Below are 20,759 nucleotides of genomic sequence, written 5' to 3' on the forward strand. Positions count from 1 at the left end.
ACAGTAACTGTCTCACTTCTCGGTGGACACCCCAACCGAGCCGCGAGGGAAAGGACGTAGCCTGTAGGAGATAAAGCCGGATACAGACAAAGAAAAAAGCGGGTTTTCTTCATCAAAGGGGCCCCCTTCCAGCCAGTGGCGTCGGCTGATTTTCACGAGCCTGCTGGCGTGACAATGAAGGGAGTGGCAGAAGAAACGGAGTATAGTTCCCTCCCTGCATTGTCACGCCACTATACCTACATTTTCACGCTGCTCACGCTAGCATGCAGGTTCATGAGAATCGAGCGACGCCATTGGCTGGAAGGGGATCCTTTGACGGGGGATAATAATAATAATTGTTTTTTTGGTGAAAGAAAATGGCGCAGTATATCTCCCATATGTCGTTGGACACCTGCACTGCGCCGTAAGGAAAGGAATAACGGAGGGAGTGGAAGACGAAAGGAAGAAAGAGGTGCCGTAGTGGAGGGCTCCGGAATAATTTCGACCACCCGGGGATCTTTAACAAATGGCGCAGTATATCTCCCATATGTCGTTGGACACCTGAACTGCGCCGTAAGGGAAGGAATAAATGAGGGAATGGAAGACGAAAGGAAGAAAGAGGTGCCGTAGTGGAGGGCTCCGGAATAATTTCGACCACCTGGGGACCTTTCGACCCGCCGCGGTGGCTCAGTGGTTAGGGCGCTCGGCTACTGATCCGGAGTTCCCGGGTTCGAACCCGACCGCGGCGGCTGCGTTTTTATGGAGGAAAAACGCTAAGGCGCCCGTATGCTGTGCGATGTCAGTGCACGTTAAAGATCCCCAGGTGGTCGAAATTATTCCGGAGCCCTCCACTACGGCACCTCTTCTTCCTTTCTTCTTTCACTCCCTCCTTTATCCCTTCCCTTACGGCGCGGTTCAGGTGTCCAACGATATATGAGACAGATACTGCGCCATTTCCTTTCCCCCCAAAACCAATTATTATTATTATTATTATGGGGACCTTTCGAGTGAACTGACATCGCACAGCACACGGGTGCCTTAGCTTTTTGTCTCCATAAAAACGCAGCGGGAAAGCCGCTTTTTAATACGTAAGCATTGTATGGATATGTTTGCGGCTTCCTGCCATCACGAGCTTGTCATTACGATAACGTTCGAACGAATTGAGTTGTAAGAAAAAGAACGGTTGCATTAGATAGAGCATTAAAAAATCTCGCAGGGGAAATCATGAGGTGCATGTTGGATAATTAGTTAATTAATTAGAGCCAGAAATGTCCAAAAAGTGGGTGGGGCCTGAGCAAAAGTGGCGCCAAATTTGAAAACACCGAACGTGGGCGAAGCTGAAACGTGGCGCCAAGTTTAAAAACTCAAAATGGGCTATGATGGAACTTGATTAATTTAGGCAAAGAGGGGCGAGGAGGCATCAATGCTTACGCATTCCTCCAATGCGGGTGCCGCAGTGATATCAAAGTTTTTTTCTTGACTTGGATCAGACTATACAGGAGTGAAAGAACTGCCGCACAGTGGAGGTATCCGCAATTAACAACAGTTACAACGAACCGCCCTTCCACTTCATTCTCCACACAGATAATTTTCTGCCGCAAGGGCATAGAGAAGGTCGCTGCGCGGTTATAGCGAAGTGCCGGTTATAGCGTTAAAATCGCGCTAATGTAATGTATAAGGACTGCGACTTCTTCAAATCGACGCTTCAGCGCGCAACCCCCCTACCCTAGCTAGAAAACAATTTATTAAAAGGTATTAAATGAGCATTAAAGCGGAATAATTTCCCCCTCCTCTACCACGCACTCAAGGTATACCATTAGCAGACGGAGTGGCAGTACTCAGTCAGCAAGCGGTGTTACTAATTCAGCAGCTGTGCAAACGTATGTTGTGTGCGCGAAGCGTTATAGGAAACGTATGCATTCATTTCTTTATTTCAGGGGTCAGTGACCTCCAGCACAGCTGGGGCTCTACGCCATCGGCTGAGAGCGGCTGCTACGATATATGAGAAATAACAAAATTAGTTCATCATGCCAAAAGACCGCTGCGCAGGCGGCCCTGCAGACGTAGCGTATATGCAATCACGACCGCAGAAATACATGAAAAAAAAAAGGGGGGGAAAAAAAAGGCCTAGCGGTTCGAAAACTGTCGAAGACAGTAATTCCAGAATTGAAGAAATTCAAACCAGTTTTACCTCTTTATCATAGTTACCCTCGCAAGAGGTCCTTTACTGATATTATGGATGGATGAATGAATGAATGAATGAATGAATGAATGAATGAATGAATGAATGAATGAATGAATGAATGAACCAAGAAACCATCAAAAGCTATCGTTCGATACACATAAACAAGTATGCCGATTGTCCGTGATGTAGGGCAAAATTCAGAACGTCAACACCGGGAAAAATATCTAGCCAGTGCGATAAGTGAGCACCTGTTATCAATCTTTTCTACCGTCGCCTATCGTCCAAACGACCTTTTGTAAATTATAGTGACCTGCAAGTTCAGCAGAATGTTCTCAAATTGCTCCACGTGTTAGTCATTTAGCCTGCCGTCCATTCCAACTAGGTTTTCATGCTGAAAACAGCTCGCAGTCGCAAATAGCTTGCGATAAATCAAGAGAGAACTGGACGTGACACCCAATTCACCTGGTGCTCATGTGGAGTTTAACGTCCCGAAGCGACTCACGCTACGAGGGACGCCGTAATGGAGAGCTCCGTATTAATTTAGGCCACCCCGAGATCTTTAACGTGCGCTGACATCGCACAGCACACGAGCGCATTTTGCGCTGACTGTACCGAGCCAGGAGGGTCAATGAACCTGTCGTCCGAAGAGAGACGGAAAAATGGTGTGCTTGCTCATTTGCAATCTGCGCAGATGTGTCGAGTTCAACGACGTTTCACCAAGTCTGACTCATGCAATCGTGCACTGTTTGGAAGACGAATTAAATTTCTGTTTCCTCAAAAATATTCATTGCAGTCCCTTAATGTTTCGCCACCACCTCCTCGCCAGCTTCAATGAGAGGGATTTGCTTCTTCAATGCGTGGGAAGCTAAATGCATACTTCCTTGAGTCTTGTTCTTTCACACCGATCATTCTCCCTCAATTGAGCGTTCTACCTACACACTCTGCGAGAGGTGCGGACATATATGCTATGCTCACCAGGCGCGTACAACCACTTCTAGCAACAATTAAACGCTTCTATCGTTGACATTTTACACATTTGCGGGAGTAAGTGTCAACTTGGATGAATAAAAGTACCAAAACCGTCTTCAACAAGAAAGCACTCAATGTCGCCTTTTTACACTCTTAAGGGAGTAGATAGGAATGAAAGGGCCAAAACCGTCTTAGTACAGAAAGTTTTCCTGGCCTGAAACATGCAGGTACATGTATATGCAGTACGTCGCTGGTGTTCCTAAACACGACAATTGGGCCGACATCGCAGCAGCTACCAGAACAGTCCCCGCTTGGCCCTCAAATCCGCGCGCACAGAAAACCAGTCGATTATTTGCACAGCGCTGAAAGCCCGTACCTGCTGTGCTCGAGCTATTAATAAACTCTCCGTGCGAGAACAGGCAACTGCACAAAGCACGGACGCATTATAAACGAAGGACTACAGGACGTGCGGTGAGTTTCTTTTTTACACAGGCGACCTTGGTGCAGAGCCGATCCGGCGGCCTTAGAGAGCCTCCCACGCGAAAAACGCTCATCGCCATTTCCACCGCGTATCGGCAGCCAACCAACCAACAAACAAGCTCGGCAGCAAAATCACGTCGGCGCTATTTTCGAAGCTACAACGCCCCGCTGTAGCTGGCTTTCCTTCGGTGTTGTCTTTCGCGGCGAGATCCGCGTCGTTGCAGCGTAGTAGTGTACTACGAAAGTACACCGGCAAGGAAACAACGCTACGTCGATCGGCGCTATTTTTATTGTGCCCGACCAACGCTGGCTTCAAACGTACAGGTTAGCCGACGGCGTGGGTTTGCGCGTGCCTCGTGCCTGCTTATTGAGGAAGCAGATAGCGCGCGCCGATGGGCAGCTACCACACCGTCGCTTTGAGAGAATAAAAAATATAAAAAATCCCGTCGCAGTTTCCTTTCTGGCCCAGGTCGCCCACTGCTCGCTCCCGCATACAATGGTTAATCAAGGAAGTAGAGAAGAGAGCAGCAGAGGTTGGCTCGCGGAACGGAATGCTTTTGGGGTATATAACATTCGCTCACGCGCTGCCATTTACGGCGACTCCCCCCCATCCTCACGCCTCCACGAGATCACGGTACAGCTAACTGAATTAGCAGCCGGCACCTATGGGTCGCAGCTAGAAAGAGTTAACTCGAGATTGCCGAGACCGAACACACGTCTCGATAAAGGCGACGCACACTTTCGTAAGACTCACGCACACAGATGAACACACGAGAGGCAAACGGGGTGGAATGAACTCACGAAATCACGTCTTCCAGCTTTCCTGTGCCACTTTGTGCTGAGCGACGGCGCTCCTGCCACAGCGAGCCGTCGGCGGCGAAAAGTTTGGTGCGGCGGCGAACAAAGTTGCACCGATCGGTGCGGTTGGGCCGCGGGAACACGGAATTAGCGGCAGCTTACGACGACGCTCCAACATGCAGCACACGCTCGTGTCACTGATCGCCCCTCTCTCAGGTAGGGCCCACTGGCAGCAGCTGAACGAAACGGGTAATCCAACGCCAAGATCCGTGAAGAGCACGAAGCACACGAACTCAGTCAAAACTCCGACGCGCTCGCGCACACACACAACTCTCAGGAGGGCGAGCGAATAACTTTGTGGCTTCTGAAAAGAACGGCGAAAGAGGGAGAGAGAGAGAAAGACGGGGTCGTGGTGCGGCGCGGAAAAAGGTAAAAAAACCTCGCTTGGCTTCTGCTTGGCGTTCGCCCCGCCGAAGGATTACCTTTTATGAGCAGCTGTAGAGGGCGCAGCGTTAAATAGGTCACGCGTCAGTTCCAAGGTGGCGCCACCTCACAGGCTACAACTTATTTCGTAGTGAGTGGAGTAAGTGCTCGGCGAAACAACAAGTAGCACGTCGAATTAAAATTCGCTAATGCCAAGTGCTCCCGCAAGGAGCAGCACATGTCTTGAGGCCGGTTTTTTTGGTCCGTGTTTGATTTTGTCGTTTGTTGATACTTGCGCACCCATAGACAATTTAAAAAAGTTTGAAACAATCTTTTTTGAAACCCAAGTGGCGAAAAATTGCTCATGATAAAATTATAGCGCAGCAGAAGACGAAGTAACACACAAGAACAGCACGATCGAGCTACCACATACGCATTTTTTTTTAATTATGTTTATGTACCAACAAGCCACACTCGAGAGGTTCTTAAACATTTTATCTCTCTCTCTCTCTCTCTCTCTCTCTGTGAAAAATAGATGATAATGGGAATGTACTATGTTGCATATTGTTCTTAGCGTATCACACCAGATGAGAAACTGCCCCCCCCCCCCCCCCCCCCACGAAAAACAACAACAACCAATTAAGCATAACAAAACAGAAGAAGGAGATTAGGAGAACATTACGCTACCTGCGGCTTTCAGACCAACTGATCAGCATGTTCAGAACACGAATATGTAGTGGAGAAACTGAGACGTACTCCCCAGAGCACCTCGCACTTGAAGTATGTATTTCAAGGCAACTGTATATTGCGGCATCGAACCACGTGTACATTCGTGTTTCCCTAGCTAACGGCACACTTAGAAGTCAAGTTTAATGGCTAGATTGTTATCTTGGGAGTTTTAAAAACGGCGAGCATACTGCCCATCGTCACGACTGCTCGTCGTCTGCTCGAGCAGACGAAAAAAGCTACCATAAAAAAAAAAGACAAAGAACTGTCTGCTATTATTTACCCATATAAAAATAAAGTTACTACGTAGAAATATGGTCGTATATGTAATATAAAGTTCCTCAATTCTTTGCCTGAGCACTTTGTTTTAAAGTTTAAGCATAAGGCGGCCTCTCGCGACCATGTACTAGTGTACTGTACAAGTAATCGTGTACTAGAATTCTAGTATACTCTAGTACTGGCACCTTTACCAGAGTTGCCAGTTATGCATGCTTTATGTACTCTCCATTGCTCATGCCGCCAGTCACGGCCGACTGCACAGGCAGCACGTCTAATGTTTTAAACAGCATGCAGTCACGACCATCGCTTGCAGGCGAGCCGCCGGCGAGTGACGGCTGATTTTTGCACCTGAAGAGTTTCTATGCAAGTACGACCACCAGCTGTGGAGCCGCTTTATATGATCTCTAGAAATGCTACATTTCGTACCTTTACTACAGTTGCCGATCAAGTCATGTGAAACACAAGGCGACCAAAGCTTTTGCAGGCGACAGTCCAATTTTTACACGGGTGACTAAAAGCGTACACGTTACTTACCAAGGCACGCGCGGTTCAACGCACTGATGTACAAAACATGCGCTTGCCCGCTCTTTTCCCTGCGATGATGTTTCGACCACGGCTGACTTTTTAAGCTATTCATCGTAATAATTGAATGACGATTTAAAAAAGAAAAAAAAAACTATTGGCAGCGGTGGGATTCGAACCCACGCCCCCGAAGAGACTGGTGCCTTAAACCAGCGCCTTAGACCGCTCGGCCACGCTACCACACGATACAGGATGCAAAAATAAAATCTCATAAAGCTATTGTCGCGCTTTTGTTTCACTGAGCTGATTAAAAAAAAAAATGATTCATGGGCGGGTTTCTTGTTGCTTGCATACGCACTGCTCATTTCAGGAACGTACTACATACCTTGGGCTGCTTTTGTTCGTTATTTGGCCTTACAGTTTTACATCGCTGCTGGAAACAGCTGAAACGAGTCCGCGAGTTTAGTCTTCTAGGTGGTGGTAGTTTCGCTCAGCGTGCTTTCCGTTAAGTTGGCTTTTCGTCCCGGGGATCGGATGCACCTTCATTCAAGCACTGGCTTCACGGTTAACGTTTAGCAGTGGCAGCCTCCTCGGTGGGCAGACACTTATCTACAACGGGCACCCTCGATGCCCCTAAATCGATTTTTACGCGCCAAACGACCTTCTGCCCGTTATGGTACCAGACATACCATTTTGCCGGACCCCACGAACTCGGGCTCGTACAAACCACCAGTGCCGAAACTTTGCACGTATGATCCATATCAAAACCTATTAAACAAGCAGTTTCCGATCAAGGCCCCGTTTCAAACGGCTTTAAAGAATTAGCGTAGCGGAGACGGTCTAGCGCAGACGTACACAGACCGACAGGACGCCTACTGCGCGCACACAGTGGCCCTGGCTAGGCCATCCCATGCCATTGCGCATGCGCAGCCGGTGAGGAAGAGGAAATTATTAAGAGCATAAATACTGGATTGGTTCAGTAGAACCCATTGGTCGCCATCATAATCCGGCCCCTCTCAACTAGCGATTTCTGGTCGAGGGGACTGTGGCCATGAAGGTTTGCCTCGCAGCGATCATATGTCGGATCGGGATTGCTGTCCAAATCTTGTTTTCTCGACATTCCCAAACTGTGTAAGTGTGTGTGCTAACTGCTGCACAGAAGGGGCAGGACGAATCGTAGGCGTCTGGATATCATCCGGTAAAACTCTATGCAAGTCTCCGGTATATGTACACCGGAAATATGCTTTGCCAACACATCACATCACCGTTACTCGGCCGGTTCTTCTTTGTGAACAAATAAGGAACCCGTAGGGATTCCAAAACATCAAGCAACTGTTTTCTGACAATTGGGCAGAGACCACTCTCAACCATACTCGATCGACAACAGTGGCAAAATCTATGCAGCCCCACTGTTACTTCGAGCAAGGCACTCATCAGGCCACAACCAAGTTTTTCAGGTTTAAGAACTAGAAGGAAACACACCAGGGTGGGGGCGGTCTAGGGGAATGCTTTATTGTAGTTTCCAACGAAGAACGGAACTACTACACTGGACGACGAAACCACACCTCCTGAACACGAATGTAGAAAAGTGCACAGGTCCAACGTCCTCGATGCAATAAATATGTGCTGCAAACAGGCGGAGTGAGAGGGTCACAACAGCCCAGAGGAATACAGGTCGCGCTAACTGCAGTGGTTAGAAAAAGCCTTTATGAAAACACTCAAAGCAATAAGAGCTCAATCCACTTTCAATGCAACATTGTCCCCTCCCTTCCTCTTCCCTCTACACTCAGCAACAACGTTATGTAACACACAATGCTGCAAGCATGAACACTCGTCGCACATGGCTTTTTTTTCATCTGACCTCCAGATGTGGAACAAAGTGGTTTGTCATCGCAGGTCCGCCACAATTACTGGCTTCTCCTTTCCTCAAAGCACCCCCCATGTCAACACACACAGACACACGTGATAACGAAAGTCCTGAAGGTAACCCCCGGCCCCCCAGCCCCTGATTCCCCAGCCCGTGAGAACTCAGAAAACAGCACTTACATTATACAAGGGCTCATTGGTTACAAGTCGGAAGAAAAACGTTTTAAAACGATAACTGCGGACACAACACAGGCAACCTCCCCACACCTATGCCAACAGCACAGCAATTACAACTGTTTTGCATTGATAGGTGGCAGCTATGAACACTGCTGAGAAAAAAAAAAAAAAGAACAGCAGTCGAGACAACTGGACACGTGCCTTTCAACCCTAGTGTGGGGAGATTGCCGCACACTGTAATGAGGCAGGTACACACTTCACAGCATTTCAAGAAAAAACAAACCGGACAATCTGTGCGGTACCCCTATATAATAGCAGCAGCAACAACACAACTGCACTCTGTGCAAAGGAGAAAAAAAAAGCCAGCAAGCACAAGCTTCAGAGCTGCTTTTTGCTAGGCAACTTGTGCATTAAGTATAGTATCTGAACAGAAGCAATGGCCACTTGCATTTCTAAATGCTGGCGTCCTCCCATGTACCCGACCTGAGAGCTCACTTTTTCCCCCCTTTGAACCTTAAAAATACAATAGGCGTGCCGCTAAAAATTTTATGTATATGCTGGCTACACAATCGGCAAATATGGTCCTCCATGTTCGGCAAGAGAATCGAAAAGTCAGTCAAATCATGCCTCTGAGAAAACCACAATTTGTCGGGGGAAAAAAAAGAAAGGTTTGAAACGAAAAGAAATGAGAAAAGATAGCAGTGCAATCGCTTACAACTTTCCACCCTGAACAAACGACAAACACTGAAAACAACTCCAACAAGACAAGTCTGAAGGAACAGGGAAACTCACTGCATCACTGGCTAATCAGCCAATCCAACGATCAGAGGAAAGTGGAAGAAATATTTCACAAGTGTTAAGAAAGGTAAAACCAGACCACATCACGGCCGCAGGGGCTGCAGGCCCCCCCTTTTTTTTGCAAGACAAGAAAAAAAAAACAAGTTGATCTCCCTTTCACACAATCACAGGTCCAAGATGTCACTGCTCTTTAGGAGGGGAAAAAAAAAACTTGGATGAGAGGGGAGGAAAAAAAAAGAAGAAAAAGCATTGTCCTCTTGTGGCTCTCTTGGAACAACTTGGAATCGATTTGCGCTGGGGAGGACAAGAGAACAGGCAGCGGCCTCTTCTTTTTTTTCACTCTTCCTTAGGCCTCTGGGCCTGCTGGTGATGACCGATGGGGATCTTGGACTTGATCCTGGGTGCAACCAAAGGCACAGTACAGGTTATCTCAACAGCGCTGAACAGAGCCCCTCTACATGCCCTCGCCAGGAACAGATTTCTGCGTAGTTCTAGGCCCCTCTTTACAGGCATCAGCTCTCCCTATTTCCCCATCATAAATGTCTTCACCTCGTCACCTAATGCAGACAAGTACGATGTGCACCTGGGTACTCTAGTTCATGCTACATCTAACCAGACCTCTTGGGTATCGAAAAACCTTGCGTGCAAGTTTCAGATAGGCAAACGTAAAAGCAACATGGACATGAGTGCATTACACCAATAAGAAAAAACAGTTGCTATCAGATTTCACTCCTCTATGCAGCTGAGTCAAGATCACGTGACCCAGACAAAGCTTTGTGCACCCTGGACAACCAACCACCAAATAATAATAATTGTTTTGGGGAGGAAAGGAAATGACGCAGTATCTGTCTCACATTTCCGCAGACACCTGAACCCCGCCATAAGGGAAGGGTAAAGGAGGGAGTGAAAGAAGAAAGGAAGGAAGACGTGCCGTAGCGGAGGGCTCGGGAAATGGGGATCTTTAACGTGCACTGACATCGCACAGGACACGGGCGCCTTAGCGCGTTTTTCCTCCATAAAAACGCAGCCGCCGCGGTAGGGTTCGAACCCGGGAACTCCGGATCAGTAGCCGAGCGCCCTAACCACTGAGCCACCGCGGCAAATGCAGGAGAAAAATCCACGATGGTGCACACTCTTCTGCCAAGCTGCTTTAGCTGTTTTAAATTCCTTGCCGGTGCTCCAGAAAACCTAACCAGTCGGCACCACAAAGCAACTCTGAGCACTACCGGTTTGCAAAATAAAGGCACCAAGATAGGCTCAAGCCATGTCCCAGACCAGAGTAAATATTGCAGCTAGCACACATCAGAGAAAACTGCACAACTTTCCCCTGTAGTCATGTGACTGTGCACACGGCATTACCCCATACCATAGACCTGATCTCAGACGCTGCACACCCATTCCCAATAGCCACTGCATACAAAAAAAGTCCTTTATACATCAAAGCTGAAAAAAATGGGTGAAAAATTTTGAAGTAAACAAAGGCTCCAGATGATCGAAGTACTACAACACTTTCAGTGTACCGATCAAGGATTGCAAAAACAAACTGTCTGGTATCTTTATTTTGTAATGCAAACTCCAGTACACAAATTGAGTATTAATTGCAATAAAAGGATTCCCACACAGCAGTGCAAGGTGAAAAAAAAAGAGACGAAGACAAGTATGCAATTGCTGTCATAACACAATGATGGAAGTGGCCACGATTTCTGCCGTGCCTCAGATGAAGCCACTACTCAAGAGGTAGAGGTGTTAAGAGATTCACAACAGTAAAACCTTATTAATTCAAAGCCATTAGGACTGCGAGAAGTATTCAAATTGACCAGGCTTTCGAATCAACCAAACAAAGCAAAAAGGGGGAGGGGGGGGGGGGGGGGGGGGGAAGGAACCCGAGGAAAAATTATGTTGTGGGAACACGCTACCTTCATCTATGAACTTCGCGATTACCACATAACTGCCGCATAAGATGTCTACTCCAGGACATGGACAGTTGGGCTCTAATGCTATCACATTAAAAATAGTTCAATACATAAAAGATAATATAATATATAGAAGTGACAATAGAAGAGCTTATCTATAAGCCAGAAGCAAGAATAGAGGGGTATCTGCTGCCGAGTTTATGAGAAGTAATAGACCACAGCGCTGCCAGCACGCGCCCAAGGCCACTTAGTCTACCATTTCCTGTGCGCGAAAAGTGATCACCAGGGCTTTATTTGCAGAAGTGACACGCGCCGACGCACCATGCCGTTTAATATACTGAATGCTCTGGTGAACAAGAGTTCACTAAACGCAAACAGTAGTGCTATACTTCGGCATGAGATTGTCGAAGGAATGTCTAAACTGTCCTCTACGAACAATAATTCAATATATCCTGGATCGACGGTACGGCTCACAGCAATGGCACGTAGATCGCGCAAGCCCCTTTTCTGCCCTCCGAGGACCGATTTCAGATATCTGAATTTTGCCAGGGGAACCTTTTGAAATTGGCATGACAAACACAGTGCCTATTCAAGTTTACTGTGTGATATGAGAAACTTTAAACTTGGCTCATATTCTGAGATATGCAAGGTCCAGTTTGATCTGGTTTATAGGGTTTGATGTCCCAAAGCAACTCGGGCTATGAGGGGCGCACTGGAGAGCTCCGGATAATTACGACCACCTGGGATTCCTTAATATGCGCCGACAGCGTACAGTATACAGGCCTCTAGTTTTTTAACTCCATCAAAATGCGACCGCCGCATCCGAGATAAAATCTGCATCTTTCGGGTCAGCAGCCGAGCACCACAACCACTGAGCCACTTTAGCAACCGGGTCTAGTTTGTTATCCATGTGCACAAGAACATCACTGCTTCTTCCCCTGTTGCACTACCGCTGCACTCTCACCTAACCTGAAATTTCACAGCTTTTTCCACCTGTGTTGCACGAACTTAACCTTACAACCTGAATAAACACACCAGGCCGACTTGTGCTCTCGACTGGGCTGGTCCACTTCCAAGTCCCTCAAACAACGACAAACATAACAGAGGTAATGGAAGTTTACTGTACGCCTTGAATCTGGATGCACAGCACACTACAGGTGCACCCAATACAGGCAAGCCAAAGTCAAGTAGAAAAAACGCGCGGACACTCACGTTCCAATCACATTGCCCACGTGCGTCCTGGCCAAGCCCACGTACTGGTCAATCTCCGTCTGCAAAGCCAAACACACTCACAATGAGCTTTCCGACAGCCAATCTCACATAGAGAAAATGGAGATGTGCACAAGGGCCACAAACCTTGTAGGTCTCGTAGACCTTGGGGAGCGTGAAGGCAGCAACATAGGCTGCATAGAAGAAAAAACGGGGAAATCAGCAGAATTAGCAACGCACTACAAGCAAGCAAGTGGCAAGTTACTTTCAGCCTGGCTGCACATTCGTCTAAGCAGCAAAAATGTAGAAATTACAGAAGGTGGAATTTCAAAGAACCACCATCACACTGGCATCTATATGTACAAAAAGGGGCCTGATTACAGTAAAACCTTGTAGATATGCACTTTTTTTTTTTCAGTGAGAAAAGAAAAAGAAATGTATTATCTAGGAAAATGCATGATTCAGGCTGCCCAATTTTCAGTAATTTAAATGTTGGATGAGCCTTACTTTTAAATTGACTGATTTAATCAAACATGCCGATTAGAAACGGGAAGCTTGGTACCTAGTGCCAGTAGATTTCCTTTTGCGTTTTCGTTGTCCTTAGTGTGGAAGAAACTTCACAACACATTCGATCCGCCAATGGCCTGATTTGGCTTTATAGGGTTTAAAGTCCCAAAAACGACTCTGGCTATGAGGGACGTTGTAGTGGGGGGCTCCGAATGATTTGAAGTACGTGAGCTTCTTCAACACACACTGGCATCGCAAAGTACACGGGCCTCTAGCATTTTGCCTCCATCCAAATGCGACCACCGCAGCTGGGATCGAACACGCGTCTTTTGGGTCAACAGCCGAGCACCACAACCACTGAGCCATTGCGGCAGCTGCCGTTGTACCAATGGCAATGGCAAATTGTGATGCCTTCTACAATGTCTTTGGGTGCTTTGCCTCCTTGCATTATCGCATTGCAGGGAAGCCACTATGGCAGCCAACTGTCCCAGCTCTTCATGCTGCATTCTCTAGACTCTGCCTGCTCATATTTAAGAGCACACCATTGCGGATCAGATTCTTCACCCCCTTTGCCCTTATGCACTGCAAAGAAGCCACAGCATTTCTCCTCTTCACCTTGCGTCCCAACAAAAACAGCTCTCCCAAATGTTAGTATGTAATTTATTTCATTTTTATTTTTGGTGCTTCGCCCCTTTGAACCTATGCACTGCAGAGAAGCCACAACATCGGGTGACTGCCGCTGCATTTTAGCTCATGTAGAGTGCCCTCATGTTTGGCCCACTTGTATGTATGTTAGCACATGTGCGGTTCGTCGATAAATATATCATAAGACCAAAATTTGTCGAGATTTTAAACATAGTAGCCAGGAAATAGTGTTATCCGGGAATGTATGAACCAGGAAAAAAAAATAGTGCAACTCTATGGGACATTTTTGATGCCTGCCATTTTGAGTGTAACTAGGCATATACCAAAAGGAGCTGTGCTGCCATCAGCCCCTTTCTGCACACAGATCCAGCTGGCGCTTGCGACAATGCTTCCCCATACTCAAACCTCCAAAAAGGACGGCTGCATCAAACCCATCAGAGCTTCCACCATTCACAGCAGATGATGAAGGTAGGGAGACAAGTCTTATGATCACACTGCAAAGCTGAAAACCTTGAAGGTCAGAAGCCAACAACAAAAGGCCTGGGCTGAAAAAGCTCTGCTAAACACAATGCACAGTAGCTGGCTCTGAGATACTCACCCAAGATGATGAGGGTCATCCCATTGAACCAGGATCCCACATAGGTCAGCACCCAGAACAGGAGAGCAAGCTGCACAAGACAGAAAAGCCAGTCTTAAATTAATTTCTACCCTGCCCAGCACACAATCCCCTTATTGAGGGCCTCTCTTCACCTACCACATGCAACAAAGGGAGGGTGCTCCAGTCAATGAAAGCCAGCAAAATGAGAGCATTGTGGAAAGAAAGCACGCTGGCTAGAGATTGAACGACGGCTGCGCGGGGCACCACCCAGCGGGCCGCTCTAATGCTCTTGGCGTGTGCCCAGAGGGATGGGCCGTAAGAGAAGCCTTCACGGGGTGCACGCTTCACGTTTGAGACACCTGGGCCTGGTTGCCCGTACACTGAAGCTAGCAAATAAGTTCAGCAACTTGCATTCTGTTCCTTAATCTACTGCTATTTCCCTAACCTTAGGGATCAACTCATTCCGCAAAATGAGTCATTAAAATGCAAGCCACTCGCTTTCAAGGTAATTCGTCATGGTTTCTGCACTGCCGGTGAGTTCGTTGGCATTCTCTGGTGTATCGGGCTTTCTGAAAAACAAGTGGCAAGTATTCACCCATTATGAGACAGTAACAATTTAGTCATGCCCAAGCCTAGAGAAACGAATATTTGTGCTTCCATGGTAATGGCACGGTGTATGCAATTGCACTCTTTTAGCTTGAACACAATGACGAGCATTTGCATGTATGCAATGGGGCATGAAACGAAAGGTTTCCGGTGTCAGGCACATGAAGTGCCCAATAAGGTTGTGCCTAGAGGAAGCACTGCTTTATAAGGCTGAATTTGCACGTCCTCGGTGACTGCCGTGGGGCGCTGCATGTGTGCCCGATATGCAAGTGTTGACAAAACGCTGCGCTCGTACTTTTACCGTTTGCGTACACATAATGAGAAGAATGTGGTGTCTCTTGCGTACGCATTTGCCTTTCTTATGGAAAATACAGTAGACTCTCAATGATGTGATCACAGCTGACATGAATATGTGAAATTCCCTGGCCAGAAGAATTGCGTACAATGTGAAGAGGTTCAGATATTCCAAATAGTCTCCCGCACTACCACGCCACTAAAGATAATATGAACATGTCAGCCGCGATCGAACCCTCGAGCACCAAGTGCGATGCCTGCACATCACTGATGGCGTAATTGCCAGTCTTGTGGTACGCATTTCAGACAACGAGCGACAGTGCCCAGCCAGCACATCGCCAACCGCATGAATGCCAGTTGCGTGGTGCACATAACGAGTTAACGATCTCCAAAACTGCAAATTAACGGTGGTGCACGGCCATAACTATAAATCCTATCAGCCATAAACAGAGCTGAGTGAATGCATTTCCAGTGCTTCTGAATGCTGACTTCGTTCGTTTTGGATACGAAAATTTTTTGACACTCAGTGAGAGTCGCATTAGTGAAAAAACAAAACGCGGGTTAATGGCATCCTTGTCGAAATCAAGAGGAAGAAATGGGCTTAGGCAGGACATATAATGCGAAGGCAAGATAACCGATAGTCCTTAAAACTGAATGGATTCCAAGGCAAGCACAAAAGGGGCGGCAGACAGGTAGGTGGGCGGATGAGATTAAGAAGTTTGCGGGAACATGGTGGCTGCAGCTGACACAGAACAGAGTTAATTGGAGAGACATGGAAGAGGCCTTTGCCCTGCAGTGGGTGTAGTCAGGATGCTGCTGCTGCTGCTGATGACACAACATCGAGGTTCTACTGTATATGGCATGCTGAACATCTGCACTCATGGGAAGCTGAGGTCACCAACAGTGTGTTTGCAGCCTAATAAGCAGCAACAAAAAAAAACGATGTTTACAGCATAAATACGTGTCAGCGCCTTGTACCTTTTTGTCAAGGTGTGCCTTCAGTATCTGACGCAAGCAGAACAACCTGGTTAACTGAATGCAGCCCAGTGTTAGGCAACTTTTATTGTGCACATCAAGCAAGTGATGCTGCAAACCAACAAGCGCACAAGACAACGAAATGACCCAAAATGAAATCGGTCGAGTGAGGGACTTTCGCTTGAAACGGCATGGGAGTAAGATGTGCCTAGAAAAACCGCAGAGTTTTCCTTCGCAAGGTGCAAGACATGAGCCGGCTGGGACCATGCCACAAGTTTATGCTTAATCGTCAACTTATTTGTGTGCTTATTGTAGGAGAAAATGGGCACCGGTACAAGCCAACGGGTATAAAATGTGACCCAGGCACTAGAAGCATGCGATAATGCAGCAAGGAGGCCCACCTTTAGTGAGTCGACCAGGTCCTCGACCAGGAAGAGGCTGCGCAGGCGAACCACCAGCTGATCCACATGCTTGACGACCGTGTCCACCGTCTCATGCACACGCTCCTTGGGCAACGTCAGGTCCTTATCCAGGTACTCTCTGGGGAAGAGGGACCGTCGCACTCAGTGCCTAGCACCACCAACCCAACTCGCTTCCCATTCTCTACTAAAAGTTCACCAGAACGACGCTCCCCAAAGGTACTTGCATTTGATTCCTTCAGGATTCACTACTACAGGCACGCTTGCAAGATCAGACTTGTCACATGTAGGCGCAACCTTTCCGAGGAAACGGTTTACTTTTGAAAGTTCCCCACTCTTCAATTGCATGTTTGTGGACTGTTGCCATTAGGTAATTGGTTCCCAAAAAAGCACACTAGTACAAGCCTACATTCACACTCAATGCCAGTACAGACCTTGACAAGCATAGACAACCTTGTTTGGTTTGGTTTATGGGGTTTAATGTCCCAAAGCGGCCCAGGATTTGAGGGACGCCGCAGTGGAGGGCTCCAGATAATTTTAACCACCTGGGGTGCACCACCATTGCGCAGTACAGAGACCTCTAGCATTTCACCTCCATCAAAATGAGACCACTGCAGCTGGACTCGAACCCCTGTCTTCTGGGTCGGCTGCCAAGCCCTATAACCACTGAGCCACTGCAGTGACTATAGGCAACACTTTGTGTTCCGTGGCTGGTTTAATTTACAGCACGAAAATTATGTATAGTGAAGCTACCCCTTCAGAAACCAAGCCATCTGCTGTTTCTTTTCCAAATGAAACTTTCCGCCTATATTTCTTTCAAGAGACACTTGTTTAAATACAATCATATATTGTATTAAAGGAATATGGACACCTAACTTTTGGGTGCATGTTTTGATTTGTAATGATACGTAAGGCATTATTATACATGGATTACCACCTGGTACTCTCGTACGACTGCTAAATAATTTATAACAACTATTTCGCTTTCAACAGCTGAATGAGGACTGTGACATCAACATGTGCTTACAGGTCACATGAGACATGAAAAAACTGCAATTACTGCTTCAACATTCGCTGTCGTTCCGGCACTTGAGAAAGGCTGGCTTCAGCACTGCAGTTAATTAAAACGATGAACTAGCGATTATATGGACGGTTTCCCCTCATGTGACACAAAAGCATTCATTGACGTCACAGCCGTCAAAAAAGCCGTCACAGCCGTGCGAAAAGAGGCGTGCAAGCCCTTTGTGGACTGTGCGGTTGGCGTTGTGTATAAAATACCACTGATGTGTGGACAGGTCCATATAAGCCAAAACGGGTCTGGTGTATCAACGACCCCGCACGAAAGCACCATAAATCATTAGAAAAGGGAACAGGGTTGAATTCTCCCCTTAGTGCAAACGTGAGCCGGTGCTTCATGGTATCAGGATTCTGGTTAGGAGTCTCGATAAGATGGCTAGAGAAGTACTTGAGGCCTTTCTGAATGCAAAGAGGTGATGCATGTCGTAGTGACTGTTATGTTACCCTACGAAGAAGAGAAGTTGCCTTCAAGGAACATTTTTTATAATCACATGACCTTGAGAGGAAACAGCCACATTTGTTTTCGAAGAAGGAAATTCAGTTCTGCTTGATGTGGTTTGGTTTGTTTGGCACTGAAAGTTTCCCTTCATGTTGTTTTATTGTTAACGACTCTGCTTTTGCAATGATTACCTGCTAAAGGAAAGATTTTCTGCACTGGGATTAGGCAACGGTAGGTGTGAGGTACCCATGGAAAATAGAAGGTGAATGCAGCATCAGTAATTTTATTTTTTTACATTTCTTCCATGACGAATGGGCAAAAGGGATGGTGATTGTGCAATGGTTATTCGACTAAATGCCCTGTATACCTATATTTGAGCCCCAATCTGTTAAATAGTCTGTACTCCAGCCCTTGTCCAGTTGTCTTCCCATTTTCCAGAGTGCATCTTCTTTTCGCTGGCTTTTATTTTCCTTAATGCAATGCACCAACTAGCCCAATAACGCGTTTTAGCAGAATATTACAAGCAAAACTAGCTTTAAGCAGAAAACTGAAGTTGTCCTGTTATCGACAGATTACTGCATTGTAACGATAGACACCACTTGCATTGAAAACAAAGCTTTTATAATTTAGAAAAAGCCAAAAAATGATATGCAGGTGTCTCCATCATCAGCAAATTTTGTAAGTAAACTTTGGGGTGCAGATCTCAAAGGCTACAATACACAACCATTCACTTCAATAAATGCATCTTTTTCAGCTGGAAAAACCTCAAAATAGCCAGAAAGAGCCATAGAATCGATTTAACAACAAAAACTGGACTGACGACTCTACTGCACCACATCAGCAAGCCTCTCTACAGCACATTAACTGCCCATAAGACACATGCATCCAGCAGGTAGGCAGGGGCCTCACTTGAAGGGGTGTCCCTCGGAGGACTTCTGGACTGCCTGGAGCACATTGCGGTAGACGCGGAAGCAGATGGCCACCGCAAGGGTGAACAGGGCCAGGTAGGCGACCACGCTGATCAGAGAGAAACAGGTCAGTGACAGTAGCACTGCCAGCACCACTCCGAAGACGAGGCCACTCTTCTTGGGCTGCCGCCAGTACAAAAGCTCCTCCACTGCAGAGCGTGCAGGAAAAAAAAAAAGGGGCCGGTTTAGGACATGCTCAGAAAGTATTACACCAGCTCACATCTTCCATCTACATTACTGGTGGCCTTTAGAGAGAGAGAGAGAGAGAGAAAAAGCGCCCAGAAAATGAGAAGGGTTTTCCCTTGCACTGTAAGCATCAATGCTCTTGTGCTAAGGCCTCCATTAAATTAAGGCTTTAGTTTAGGTTGGCCTGAACCAAAGCAATACACAATCTTATTCTTATCCATACATTTAAAAATGGTGGCTCCTCAAATGATGCAATGCAAAGACAATTGAGGCACTTCAAGCCTGTCTTCACATTGAGAGTGCAAGCGTCCTGATGCAAGAAAGATACGAACTTGCGAAAGATGCAAACACATGCAAGGCAGCACAATTAAGCGTCAGCCAAGACCCTTAACACACTTGTTCCACATTTGAACATGTAGGAATGATAGCCCAAAGCTGGATGAGCAAGCCAATAATGCTCACACTATTCTGGCTGACAGTGTAAGAAATGAAAAAAAAAAAAAAAAAAACTGGGAGGACGCTTAAGCTTCGCCGTAAGAGTAGATGTGATAGCAGCGGCTTTCGAAATCACAAGTATCAATTACCAATCATATAGCGCATTTAATTACCAAGTATCAATCCCAATTATCTATTACAATTATCGATTACCAATCAATAATCACAGATTGCCAATCATTACCTAGGTTACAATGCATGACATACTATGCCACTACATACTCATGCAAGTACACACCATTTATTTTAGTGCAATGAAGCACCATAACACCCCCTTTTCGTTCCGCAAATTTCTGGAGCCTAATTAGCATATTTATATTTATCTTTTTATTCCTGTAACATTAGTACACATCCCAAACACACATTACTGAGTCACACACACATTTGGCCCTTCGTGGCCTATGCTTTGCATGCCCGCCTGGCATGCAGAGGGCCTGGGTTCGAACCCTAATGCCGTCTAATTTCTTTTAATGAATTACTTCTACATGCCAAAATACCTACATTAGAGAAACCTATTTAACAATTTTGGTTTTATTTGGACCTGTGCCCAATTTGTTTCCTTTATTTGACACTTCCAGGATTTTTTTTCCACTGACGCAGGGTGACTAGCAACGCCAAGTTTTCAGCAGAACGAGCTCCTTACGCTATCCCGTAAAATTCCACACCCAACATGCTCCCTTGTTTCGCCATCTCACTGAGATGCTCACTGCACAAGAACTACGCAGACAAGTATTAAGGTGTAAAGAATCTAGCTAACTGAACAGAACATAGTCGAAGGATGTCTTCTAGGTACCTGCATAAGAGACACTGGGCAATGGCACACAGACATAACAGCAGCAAAAAATCTAGATGGCCTGCTGCCTAAAACAAGAGTAATAGTACCATTCTGCGGCTAATAAAATCTGCTGCGAGGAAATGGCCCAGGTCTCGCGGACCCTACATGTCATACAGACAAAGCAGATGTGACCTGTCAGCATGCACTAGTAAGCACCCTTCTCAGACGGGCAAATTTAGAATCCGCGCGGGCAAGTGAGATCCAGCATAGGCGCCCCCTGCAAGTGGTCACACGAGGAGTCATGTGCTTGTTTTCGTGCACGGCGTCCAACGTTGCCGAAGCTAGCACACCTCTTCCTGCTGGTTAAACCCGCACTCAAAAAGTAGTTCATATGCGCAACAGAGCACCCTCTTTCGTTTTGACAAATCACAAGTACAACAACATACAACGT

General features: G+C 46.6%; 2 protein-coding genes and 1 non-coding gene across 25 annotated transcripts in view; all 3 read right to left on the bottom strand.

The window, feature by feature from the left end:
- The window catches only part of LOC144133352 (MAP/microtubule affinity-regulating kinase 3), a 134,581-nt gene extending 129,717 nt beyond the window's left edge, over nt 1–4,864 (bottom strand). For 7 of the 20 annotated variants that reach the window (XM_077666396.1, XM_077666374.1, XM_077666372.1 and 4 more), the window contains exon 1: nt 4,415–4,553. The gene's annotated coding sequence lies outside the window, so the exon portion shown is untranslated. Of the gene's footprint in view, nt 1–4,414 lie in introns of all 20 variants that reach the window. The other 13 variants (XM_077666379.1, XM_077666370.1, XM_077666382.1 and 10 more) reach the window with 11 other exon arrangements.
- Nucleotides 4,865–6,519: 1,655 nt separating this feature from the next.
- On the bottom strand, nt 6,520–6,601 carry TRNAL-AAG (transfer RNA leucine (anticodon AAG)). Its single transcript has one exon. It is a non-coding gene; the product is annotated as a tRNA-Leu (tRNA).
- Nucleotides 6,602–7,848: 1,247 nt separating this feature from the next.
- Nucleotides 7,849–20,759, bottom strand: part of Rtnl1 (reticulon) — a 29,067-nt gene continuing 16,156 nt past the window's right edge. For all 4 annotated transcript variants that reach the window (XM_077666423.1, XM_077666424.1, XM_077666425.1 and 1 more), the window contains 6 exons: nt 18,794–19,001; nt 16,351–16,489; nt 14,075–14,144; nt 12,472–12,518; nt 12,328–12,386; nt 7,849–9,599 (listed from right to left, as the gene is read on the bottom strand). In XM_077666423.1, coding sequence (XP_077522549.1) covers nt 9,539–9,599; nt 12,328–12,386; nt 12,472–12,518; nt 14,075–14,144; nt 16,351–16,489; nt 18,794–19,001 — 584 coding nt within the window. In that variant the 3' untranslated portion in view covers nt 7,849–9,538. The remainder of the gene's footprint in view (nt 9,600–12,327; nt 12,387–12,471; nt 12,519–14,074; nt 14,145–16,350; nt 16,490–18,793; nt 19,002–20,759) is intronic.

This window comes from Amblyomma americanum, chromosome 5 (assembly GCF_052857255.1).
Source record: "Amblyomma americanum isolate KBUSLIRL-KWMA chromosome 5, ASM5285725v1, whole genome shotgun sequence".
In the NCBI taxonomy this organism is placed as follows: Eukaryota; Metazoa; Arthropoda; class Arachnida; order Ixodida; family Ixodidae; genus Amblyomma; species Amblyomma americanum.